The sequence below is a fragment of the Ictalurus furcatus genome, chromosome 9 (genome assembly GCF_023375685.1).
Source record: "Ictalurus furcatus strain D&B chromosome 9, Billie_1.0, whole genome shotgun sequence".
Classification (NCBI taxonomy): Eukaryota; Metazoa; Chordata; class Actinopteri; order Siluriformes; family Ictaluridae; genus Ictalurus; species Ictalurus furcatus.
In genome coordinates this window covers 25,635,766-25,648,086 of record NC_071263.1, presented here as the reverse complement: position 1 = coordinate 25,648,086, position 12,321 = coordinate 25,635,766, and the positions used below count along the sequence as shown (strand labels likewise).

The window sequence follows — 12,321 nt, the reverse complement described above, 5'->3', positions numbered from 1 at the left end:
GTGTCACTGTAACTTTATAAATAAAGGCCTGACAATTGATTGATTCCTGCGTGGTACTTACTAATACAGTATGGGTTGTGAGCACAGTAATCTAAAACAAGTATACAGTATTTAATATTACATACAAATATCTACAGATGTAGCAAAAAAAAATTTTCCCAACATTTATTTATTATTTTGATGTCGAGTGGGATAAAGGTGACCATTGGATTATTGCGATTTGAGGTCAAATGATTAGTCGATTTACTTCTTTCCTTTCATTTACAAAAATATATATATATTAAGCATTAAAATTGTCACGTCAAACCCATACAAAAATTTTACAATCTATTCGTTGCAGAAATAAAAAAATCTCCAAAAGTCCTCATGGCGTTAAACTGAGAGCAAATTTGGAAAATAAGTAAATATATTATTTATCTAGCCTATTATATTTTCCCTCCTTCGTGCTGCACATCATTAACTCGCACATGAAACTGAACACGCATTCGAAGTTCTTTTGGAGAAAACCGCGTTGTGAGCGCGAGCGTTTGCTCAGATCTGTACTCACGGGGGTTCAGGGGGAGGTCACCGGCTCCGGGACAGGAAGTTACCGGGAGGGCGCGCGAGTGAGTGACGTCACGCTCGCGCACACGCGTATTGGTGCGCATGCCAACGATCCTCTGCACTTATAATATAATAACATCGAACAAAACAGACCAAAGCAAACGCACCGCAATCTTCACGGTGCAAACGGGAATAAGTGATATAACTGATATTATAGGCAGGGTTTTTTTTTTATTGCGCTTTTAAACACAGGGCGGCGTGGAGGAGCAAAACACACACACACACACACACACACACACGGATGGAGTATATATGTACAGATGTAACAGATGCAGTTTTTAATCAGACACATTTGGTAGTAGTCTTCGTTTGTGATATATTGGAGAGAGTCAGACTGCCATGCATAGTCTTTTTTATTTTTTAAATTTATATTATTTATTTATTTTGAAAAGTTGGCGGAAATAAAGGCTGGTGGAGCTCGTGCGCATTTCCTGACGCATCTCCAAACTCCCCAAGATGCATAAGAGCTGAAACACAGTCGCCACCCTCCGGTCATGACTGTAAATAATCTAGAATATATGAAGCTACACTACAATGCCAGCTATAGGCTAGAGTTCAAAATTCTCAAAAGGATAGTTCAATAGTTAAAAATAACTGCATCATTGATGCTGTCAAAATGAAACTGTGGACTAAACTTGGCACATGCATTTAAACAATTAGTTCATATAAATATAACACTTACATTTCTGGAGAATTCTCCATTGGCGACTGTCGGGGGGAGAAAATGAAGTGTCCAGTCCGGGTGTAAATAGGATGTGCATTGCAGCATCTCTAGTTGGATCATGTGTTGGCCGAACAAGACACCATTCACTTAACCAAGAGAATCTGACAGAATGACATTCCCGAATCTGATTCATTTGTCGCCATTAATTATTTTTCACGCATTGTGCATTGGATTATCTGAACAATTTTGCGCAAAATCCCTTCATGCATTTTAAGCAAACACACACACACACACTTAAGCAAGTTATTATAATTATTATTTTTAAATCCTTGAAAACCAAAGTAAGAAACCAAAATGCTTAAACTGACTAAAATGTTTACATTCTTTAATGCGTAAAAGACAAATGACCACGGTGTGAAAGTTCGTGTTCCTGGTGGAAATAAAAGACAACAACACGTGCAAGTTAATTAATGAGTGTTTACAGCCTGTGGACAACAAACGCGAGCGCGCGCGCACACCTACACACACACACACACACACACACACACAGGAAGAGAGAGAGAGAGAGAGAGCGCACACTTGTTGCACCCTCGTCAGTAAAGCTAACGTACAATTAGCCACCCGTCCTCGCGACACGTTAATGTTAATGTTAATGTTAATTCGCCTTTACGCTCATTGTGACCCGCGCGCTCGAGCAGCTCCCGGATCCTAACAAACGGATAATGCGCGCGCATTTGCATTCACGCGTTTTAAGTGCTCAAATAATAACGTTAAACAGCTTGGCCCGGGGTCGCACCGGGTCACGGCGGGGAGAGAAAGGCCGCCGTTTGGGCCTAATTAGCGCGGCTTTTTTCCTCCGAGCCTGAAGCGCCCAGATGCGCGCGGGAGTGTTCGCGCGGGTTTAATTGGCCCGGAGGCTCGCGCTCGTTCGCTCGTGTTTTCAAACTTGGCCAGGTGTCTGATGAATGGAGGCGGATGCGGGACCTCCAGCAGCTTCATCTCAGCTGCAGCGTTTCATTCTGGCCTTAACACCATCGCGGACTCGCAGAGGGATCAGTGAGGAATGCCTGAGGACTATCTGCAAATCATTTGAATTAAAAATCTCTATACTGTCACTCATTCATCCATTCTTCTTTATATATATATATATATATATATATATATATATATATATATATATATATATATATATGTATATATATATATATATATATATATATATATATATAAACTTTGTTTATTTGAAGGCTTTTAGAAATGAAGTCTCTCGAATGTCAGTCAAGTTAAATATCAGAGATTATTCTGGAAGCACTCTTCCCCAATCCCCTGAGAAATCGGACAGATCTCCCAGCTGAAAATACGATATTTGCCTCTTCAGTCACTCTAAGTGCATATACCCAAAACATATACTCTCAGCAAAAAGAGAAAAAAAGAAACGCCCTCTCACCTTCAACTGCTTTTATTTCCAGCAAATTTCTTAACATGTAAATATTTGCATTAACATAACAACATTCAATAACTGGGAGATAATCTGAACAAGTTTCACAGACATTTGACGAACAGAAATGGAGTAACGAGTCCCTGAACAAAGGGGGGGTCAATATTAAAAGTAACAGTCAGTATGTGGTGTCCTCCAGCTGCTTTAAGTACTACAGTGCATCTCATCCTCATGGACTGCACCAGATGTGTCAGTTCTTGCTGTGAGATGTTTCTCCACTCTTCCACCAAGGCATTTGCAAGTTCTCCATCACGTCTGGGGGGGACACATGCTTACATGTAATTTTCCACTTCAAGGACGTTCAGCTGTCCTTCTTGTCTCCCTGTAGCGCCGTCTTAGGTGTCTTACATTACAGACATTGCAGTTTATTGTTCTGGACACATCTGCAGTCCTCATACCTCCCTGCAGCAGGTCTATGGCATGTTCCCGCAGGTGAGCAGGAACCCTAGACATCTTTCTTCTGGTGTTTTTCAGAGTCAGTAGAAAGGTCTCTTTAGTGTCCTAACTTACTGTAACTGTGACCTTAATTTCCTTCCGCCTGTAAACTGTTCCTGTCTTAAGGACTGTTCCACAGGTGCATGTGCAATGATTGTTTATGGTTCATTGAACAAGCACGAAAAACATCGTTTAAACCCTTTCCGATAAAGATCTGTAAAGCTTATTACAAAATGATCTTTAAAATACAGTCTCCTGAAAAAGGGACAGTTCTTCTTTTTTGCCCTGCAACTTTTCATTCAAAACTGAACCTTTCATGCCTGTTATTAATGTCTAATAACCTTCCCTATATATGTTCATCTTACATCGTTCTGATATGTGGAATATGTTATAAGGCTTATTAAGGATTATGAGAATATGGCCTTGTTTTTGTCCTTTCCACTGACTTCACACAAATCTCCCATACATTTATCCTAATATCATTAATCAGATTATTGGCAGGCCCAAATACTCTTCTTCGGCATGAATAGAGTGGACTGAGAACATTTGCACAACAGGCAGAACAGAACTGCTTCTATCACACATAAAACCCAAGAGATTAGCGGTGTGAGAGAGCACTCTCTCAAGACTTTCTTAATGAATGTTTTGAGCCGATTTTGCTTTTCAGGCATTCTCTCGCTCTGCTTTAAGCCCTTTAAGAGAGTTCACGGACAGGTCGAGCTCAGCGTGTTGAATTATTCGCTTGTGGCCATCTGGCTAATGCGTGAGTGCAAGTGCAAACCCTTGACCTTTGCATATTATGAGTAGGTGTGTATCTCCTGCTGAGAAGAGCAGTAAAGTAAGTGGCAAGTGTCATTTAACCCCTTTAAGCTTTAAGTAAGGAAAAAATTACAAAGATTACAAAGATTGCAGCCTGGGTAGTCTTATCTGGTTTCCATATAGCCTTTACATGGCAAAGGGACTAGGAAAATCCCAAAGGATCCCAATGTTAAATAAACAGTTAGATTCCAAGTGTTGAATTAACACCTAGTGTTTGTACAAGACCGTCTGGTGCTAAATCAACACTGTGGACTTCAGTCTGCTGGGAAATAGCCTATAGCTTTAATTAGCTATATTATTAATAATAAAATAACTAGGCTTCAAATTCACCAGGAATGAACAAATTTGTAACTGGACCTACTTTGTGGCACACACATTTCTGTGCAAAGTCATCTTTGCAAAAAATAATCTCCAACAAAAAAAAAATGTATAGAAAATTTTTTATATACTTTATATAAATATATCCATTTATCCACTCATGTATATAAACAAGGTGATACTCATCTGTATTTATTAAAATTTGTATTCATCTGTACATACATTGAGGTGTCCATAATGTACATATTACCATTATTATTATTATTATTTTACAACTTTAATTCTTATTTTTCTATTCCTATTGTGTGTGTGTGTGTATATATATATATATATTTAAATTCTATTCCTATTTAATGTGTATTCTATTCCTATCTGTTTTTTGTGTAATTGAGCTGCTGCAACGAGGGAATTTCCCCAGTGTGGGATCAATAAAGGTTATCTTATCTTATCTTATACAACTCAATCAAACCCGACATTTGCTTACTAGTTTAAAAAAATGATCTTTTTTTCCGCTGAAGTTTTCTTAAGTCTCAGGTTAATTGTTGTATATGAATTAAACGTGCGCACTAGCCCAAATCTCATGTAGATTATCATGACATGTAGATTATCACCTGTTGTTAGTAAATGACTTTTAGATCAACTTATCACAATGCAGTCTCAATCTTGTAAAATATTCCATTTCATTCGGTTTTATTGCGGCCATACAGTCCTGTAAACAAAAGACATAGCTGACTTTCCAGTATATTGGGCGCTTTATTGCCGAACCCTTGATCTGTCATGGCTATAAATTAGTCTATAAATGATTTTGAACGTATAGATTCATCCAAAATCAGAAACTCTTGTTCGGAGCATAACAACAGAACAAAAACAATGATGGGGATTGGTTAGAGAGCTCATATTATTCATATTATTAGAGTGTGAATGTAGTGAAAGACCACTGCATACTACTATACATATATTTTAGTTAGGATTTATTGTCTTTTTTTTTTTTTTTTTCGTCGGTAACATATTTAAACTGACATAGGTTATAGGAAATAGCAGGTCTAGAAATAGGCCTTTGGAAATAAAAATAAAAATTCAGACAAATGATATGTTTAATACCGACAAACAACAAAGATTAAACTGCATCAAAAGCTGATTTGTTTGAATTCTTTTCATACTTTCCTCAACATTGCAGAGAGTTAGTTATCAAATATGTATGTACTCACTGTAGGTACATATCAAGCAAGTCAGCCTATTTGTTTCATTTATTCCCCAGTGTTTCTTTTTTCCATGTTCATTTCACAATCCAGCTATTTTAAAGTGAAGGCCTCATCACAGGCCACAGTGGAAATGAGCACATTCTGTCGACTTTATAAAGAGAAAAACATAACAGCATTAAAACACACAAGGATTAAACCGCAAGCCTGGTGCAGACTTTCATCTTTCTGTATCCACACTCCCCCTTGTGGACTTGATTTCTGTCGTTACCCGATCTGCGACAAGGCTCGATGAGCCTGCGTCATTTCCACACACGCCTAATAAACGGCTATTTAGAGCGATTCCTTGATTTCAGACGTCTAGTCACAGCTGTAAATTAGCTTGTGTGATGTAGAAACCGTGAGTGGTTAATACTACCTTCCAGGATGTGAGGTAACACAAACACGAACCGGTTTATCAGGTAAAATAGAACCTGCTTCAATAAGTAGAAAGAAACTGATAGGATGATACTATTAAGGGTATATATTTTGTTATATAAATATTCATATTTCCAGGTGAAGGATAATTGATATAGATACACATCACCCAGCGACAAGATAAGGTGCAGTTCAGTACCTGTTTTCGGACAGTGTATGGGAGACCAGGGATGGTTAGCAAAAGTTTTTACTTTTTGTTTAGTTTCTCAAAAACTCAAGGACAAAAAAAAACAACAACACCCAAACAAGCAAATAAACCTAAATAGACCAACCAAAATTGGCTCCAAACAAATCTTAAAGTTGTACAATTGACCTGTATCAGCTGTAACATTCTCTGAGGTGAAATGTAATAATATGGGAAATAATATAGCAGTAAAGGATGAAAGGCACAAAACATGCATTAACATTTAAAACTTTAATATAACAAAATATAATGGTTTTAAACACACCATTGGTGTGTTGTAACCTAATCTAAAATAGCACTGGTCAAGTGTATGTTCACATTTGCCTTTAATTATCATTGTTCAGTTTTAAACAAAGGTGACCAGTTGGTATTTTGCTTTCTGTTTTTTCCCCTAATCGGTGACACAATTTACACCAGTAGTCTTCAATTGAACGTTTAAGCAGTGATCGAATTAAGAGTAATTACATTAGGGACATACGTATACCTTGGATAATTTGTACTATTGGTACTTAACCTATGGCTGTTAAACTCATCTGACCTCCTCATCTGGGTCATGGAAGTCTTTTGACTTACGGTCCTTGGTTTTCTGCAGGGTTTTGTATTGTAGAAACATCTACAGATTTAGTTACAATTGAGCCTGAACATTTTATTCCAATTGTCCTTATCACCAATTACACCAACTACCTTTGTCCCTTTCTCTAACTGTGTAGCTATTACCAATCACACACCAAAAGCTTTGTTTTATTTAGTCAGTTTAAATATACTTGTTAGTATATCAGAGGAACATCAAGCACCAAAACTGTGCAAGTTTTGACAAAATCATCAGAACTGAAAAAGTAACTGTTACTTTTAGACAGCTTTGATTTCAGTTATGAGTTTAATGCTACACTATACATGTACTGATATCACATCCATCCATCCATTTTCTGTACCGCTTATTCTACACAGGGTCGCAGGGAGCCTGGAGCCTATCCCAGGGGACTCAGGGCACAAGGTAGGAGACACCCTGGACGGGGTGCCAACCCATCACAGGGCACAATCTCACACACACACACACACAACAAACAATTTGGAAATGCCAATCAGCATACAATGCATGTCTTTGGACTGGGAGAGATAACCGGAGTAAGCTGAGGAATCCCTTGAAGCACAGGAGAACATGCAAGCTCCACGCACAGAGGGTGGCAGCGTGAATCGAACCCCCAACCCTGGAAGTGCGAGGCAAACATGCTCACCGTGTCCCCCATCATATAACATTACATACATATTTTTCAGTAATACTAAGGGTGTCATGTGTTGGTCATCCTCGGTCTTCCCTGTGTGAGGTGAAACATATAACCAGCAGTATAGCTGCTCATTCAGGCAATTATCCAATCAGCCAATCATGTGGTAGCAGTGCCACCTTGTTAATGAGAGATAATCAGAGTACAATGATCAAACTGGTTTAAGCGGACAGGCAACTCAAATAACCACTCTTGACAACCGTGGTGAGCAGAAAAGCATCTCAGAAAGCACAACATGTTGAATCTTGAGGCGGATCGGCTCAAGACCACATCTGGTTCTACTCCTGTCAGCCGAGGACGGGACTCTGAGGCTACAGAGTGCACAGACGCACCACAACTGGACAAACATCACCTGGTCTTCTGTGTGTATAGTCCATTCTTTGGGGTGATTGGACTCCTCAAAACCTCGCCGGAATACACTGTGGATGCAATAAATTGCCAGTCCATCTCTGGGCACCATGCACACATGCCTTAACACACACTCATTCACAGCTACAGGCAATTTAGCCGGTCTGTACATGCATTATTTATAACATGCTACGTTCCAGGGTCAAACCTGGAACCCTGGATCTGTAGGGGTTCGTCTTTAAGATTTACAAGGACTAAATGGCATTGACATCATGGAATCACCCAAAACCACATCCTCACATGAGTACAAACAAATCAGGGTCTAAAGAATACTGTCAAGCCTCTTAGTGACGAGTTAATACAGCAGCATATTGCTGATTTATTTAGTTCATGTTTTATAATTTGATCATTTTTAGTCAGATAATGTTCAGTCATGCTCGAAGCTGAAAGGGGAAGCTCAGATGCGGTGACGTGACACCGGAGAACAATTTATCATGCAGTTTTACTATTTAGCCGAGTATTCAACTTCAGTTGTGTTGTGCATGTTGTGGGACACATTAGCAATGTGGACAGGATACTATAAGATGAATCGCATCCCATATTCTGGCTGAATGTAGCAAGCTGGACCTCTGTGTGCTAATTGAAGGGTCTTACAAGGTCAGGTTGGAAGTGACCACTAGATGGAGTAAAAAGCTGACTTATAGTGGCACATCTTCTCTGGACATGACCGGTAAGTCTTATCATTTCCCGTACACGATGACCAGTTGCCTCTGTAGTTAATCGTAGTTTATCATACTGGTGTCTACTGTCTTTCTAAGCAAGAGCATAATCTATAAAAAAAAAAAACTTTATTTGTATCATCTATAGATATCCATGTTGAGTTAGTTTATCAGGCTTTTACGGTAATTATGGCTTAAAACGGAAAGGTTGGTCAGCTGTATGGATTATTAAGGTGATCAGTGTAGCCATATCAATGAAACATGGCCTGGAATTGTAAATAAAAACAAACGAGAGACTTTATATACAGCTGTGTTTGCCAACACTGACTTGCCCTTGTCGTCTAATTTAAACCAATAAATGAGATAAATAATTTTTGGTATTTTAAAATAGATTTGAAATTGTGTTGCATGATATACGTTATAAAGTAATGAACGGAAAGTGAGTTCGTATTCGTAACCACTAACAACATTTTATATCATATAGGATGTTCTAGTAATTCATACAACGGTCTCACATTTCTAGGTTGCATCGCCTGTGACACGGAAACAAATCATTGCCTTTCAGCCTTCGCAATTATTTTGAAACATATGCCAGATTAGATTAAATTACTGCTTGTGTTTGAGATCACGCTCGGTGCCTGAAGTACTTATAGCAGCTGGTTCAAGTATTGTCATCTAGACAAATGAACTAAATGAAATCAATGGATATGCTGAAGACCTTGACTGGAGAACGCTCACACTAGCCATTTGAAGGGTTATTCCAAATGATAGATTACTCTTATATTTTACTCATTTAAGAGCGTTAGCATTGAGAGTGTTTAATTTACTTTTAATTTACAATTTTGGTAACAAGGTTGTACTTTCAGAGTAATCTTGTCAGTCAGGAACATGGTTGAAAATGAAGGGGGATAAAAAAAAATGAGAGAACTACTTCTTCCCATGATGCAACAGGGTTGAGTGAATTAAAATGTACATAATGGGTAACTCATGGAGAAAAGTCTGTTCCAAGCAAGAGATGTTAAATGCATAACTTATATGATTGCTGAAGTATTTTAATGGTTAGATTTCAAGGTAAAGTGTAGGCACAGTGCACTGGAGAAGGCAAAATTTTGTTTTGTAAGTGCTCTGGATTTTATAGGTTTTGTTAAGGTTTCTGCAGCATGCACATAGTTTGTTGTGAAGGACACGTTTTGGATGGATCCATAACTCTTATCCTACACAGGGTCACAGGCGAGCCTGGAGACTATCTCAGGGAACTTGAGGCACAGGGTGGGGGACATCCTGGATGGGGTGCCATCCCATTGCAGGACACAAACGTGCACACACATTCACACACTATGGACAATTTGGAAATGCCAGTCAGCCTACAGCGCATGTCTTTGGACTGGGGGAGGAAACGCGCATACCTGGAGGTTACAGAAATACAAACAGGTTGAATGAAGCACAAGGAGGAGGCGACATTTGAACCCCCAACCCCCTGGCAAATATGCTAACCACTAAACCACTGTGTCCCCCAGGACACCCTACAATATCATTGGGACACAGATGGCATCCCAGGTGTAAACTATAACCCTAATGTAATGGAATGCTACTGTATATAAGGTAGAAACCGTGTTTATATAAAGATCATTTACTTGAATCACAAATGCTGTTTTTAATTTTATCGTGCTACATTTCAAAACCATGGTCCTGCACATTTGAATGTTTTCCCCCAAAGCATCTGCTCAATCTGATCAGCTAATTAACATCCCTTCCTGAGTTGAAGGCTGTATCGGGAGCAGGGAAAACACTAACATGTGCAGGACAGGGGGTTCTCCAGGACCAGGGTTGAGAACCTGTGTCTCGCAGGGTATACAGGTGCATATCAAAATATTAGAATATCCTGGAAAATAATTTATAATACAGAAATGTCGACCTGAGAAGAGCTCTAATCAGCGAATTAACTCAAAACTCAGCAAAGGTTTCCTGAGGCTTTAATGTCTCAGTCTGGTTCAGTACACAACCACAATCACGGGGAAGAGGAAAGTAGATGTTGCATTTCATTTGGAAATCAAGGTCCCAGAGTCTGGAGGAAGAGTGGAGAGGAACAGAATCCAAGTTGCTTGAAGTCCAGTGTGACGTTTCCACAGTCAGTGATGATTTGGGTTGCCAGGTCATCTGCTGGTGTTGGTCCACTGTGTTTTCTCAAGTCGAGAGTCGATGCAGCGTCTACCAGGAGATTTTAGAGCACTTCATGCTTCTATCTGCTGACGAGATTTATGGAGATGCTGATTTCCTTTTCCAGCAGGACTTGACACCTGCCCACAGTGCCAAAACTTCTAGTAACTGGTTTTCTGACTGTGGTATTACCGTGCTTGATTGTCCAGCCGACTCGCCTGACCCGAACCCCATAGAGAATCTACGAGAGACACCAGACCCAACAATACAGACGAGCTGAAGGCCGCTATCAAAGCAACCTGGACTTCCAGAACACCTCAGCAGCGCCACACGCTGATCGCCTCCATGCCACGCCGCACTGATGCAGTAATTCATACAAAAGGATTAAAGCCCAGAACCAAATACTTTTCAGAAGGTCGACATTTCCGTATTATAAATTCTGCATTCGAATATTTTGAGATACTGGAGTTTTGAGTTCCACGAGCCGTAAGCCGTAATCATCGATGATTAAAAGCAAAAAAAAAAGGCTTGAAATATTTCGCTTTATGTGTAATGAATCTAGAATATATGAAAGTTCAAATTTTTTAATTAAATTATGGGGGGGGATAACTTTTCCACGATATTCTCATTTTTTGAGATGCACCTCTACCTAAGATTGTGCAAACTTTTGCACGCAACACTATCAAATCGCATACAGTATAATCATGAAAACTGGCAAGAGGTACACTAGCCTAACTTTGATCATTTCAGTGTGTGTGTGTAGTTTTTAAGATATCTACTAAGTATGCTGTGTCCTGCCTCTATAATGTCATGTAGCCTTGTCCAGTGTGGCTGCGCTCGATTTGCGCAGATTAAACACTCTCATTAGGTCAATGAAGCACCAGGAGGGTCGCGTGAGGGGCGGGACCGCGAGCCAAAAAAACGGAAAGTCACGGCTAGTACAGACTTCCTTTCTCAAAGGTGTCACATCCAGGGCAAAAAAAAAAAAGAGAGAGAGAGAGAGAGGAAAAAGTCGACAAAAACAAGGCTTCTCTCCAGAACCATTTTGAATGCTCTGGGAAAAAAAACCCGAGGCGCGTGCAAAAAGTTCAAGCAGGCCTTTTCTTTAAAACACTCCATGAAAAGTGGGCTCCGGTGTTGTTTACATGATTTTTAAAGGATAAAATACTTCTACACGGATAAGGTGGATACAATGGCTGACCAGGAAATATCTATGGATGACAGTATAACAGGTAAGAAAACAGTTACACGCTTGTAAACGCTCCTGTGGTTACGGTTTGTTAGTTCTTCTGGGATGCAACTCATAATCGCAGTCTACTGTGAGAAGTGCAGGCTGAGGGCTACGTCCCAAACCGCACGTAGACTCGGGTTAGGATTATTACTCAGTTCCTGTAGTAGTTTGTGGTTTGGAACTGAGTGTGTTTTGATCTCCAGCACTTCGCTTTAAGTGTGTGTGTGGTGTTTTATAGGAGTTGTGTTGGTGTTACAGTGTGAATCTCAGCAGGCTGAGTCTCCTAGAGAGGACACAGATGTTTAACAGGACCAGAGTGGGCGGAAATGAAGTTGCAGTTTTACACTTCCTTCTCCCCAGCTGCAGCTCTGTGGACTTTCTGAAAT

General features: G+C 39.7%; 1 protein-coding gene across 3 annotated transcripts in view; it reads left to right on the top strand.

Annotated features, from left to right (window-relative positions):
- The first annotated feature begins 11,612 nt into the window (after positions 1–11,612).
- hspa12a (heat shock protein 12A) overlaps positions 11,613–12,321 on the top strand; it is a 52,133-nt gene continuing 51,424 nt past the window's right edge. For all 3 annotated transcript variants that reach the window (XM_053632088.1, XM_053632089.1, XM_053632085.1), the window contains exon 1: positions 11,613–11,936. In XM_053632088.1, coding sequence (XP_053488063.1) covers positions 11,897–11,936 — 40 coding nt within the window. In that variant the 5' untranslated portion in view covers positions 11,613–11,896. The remainder of the gene's footprint in view (positions 11,937–12,321) is intronic.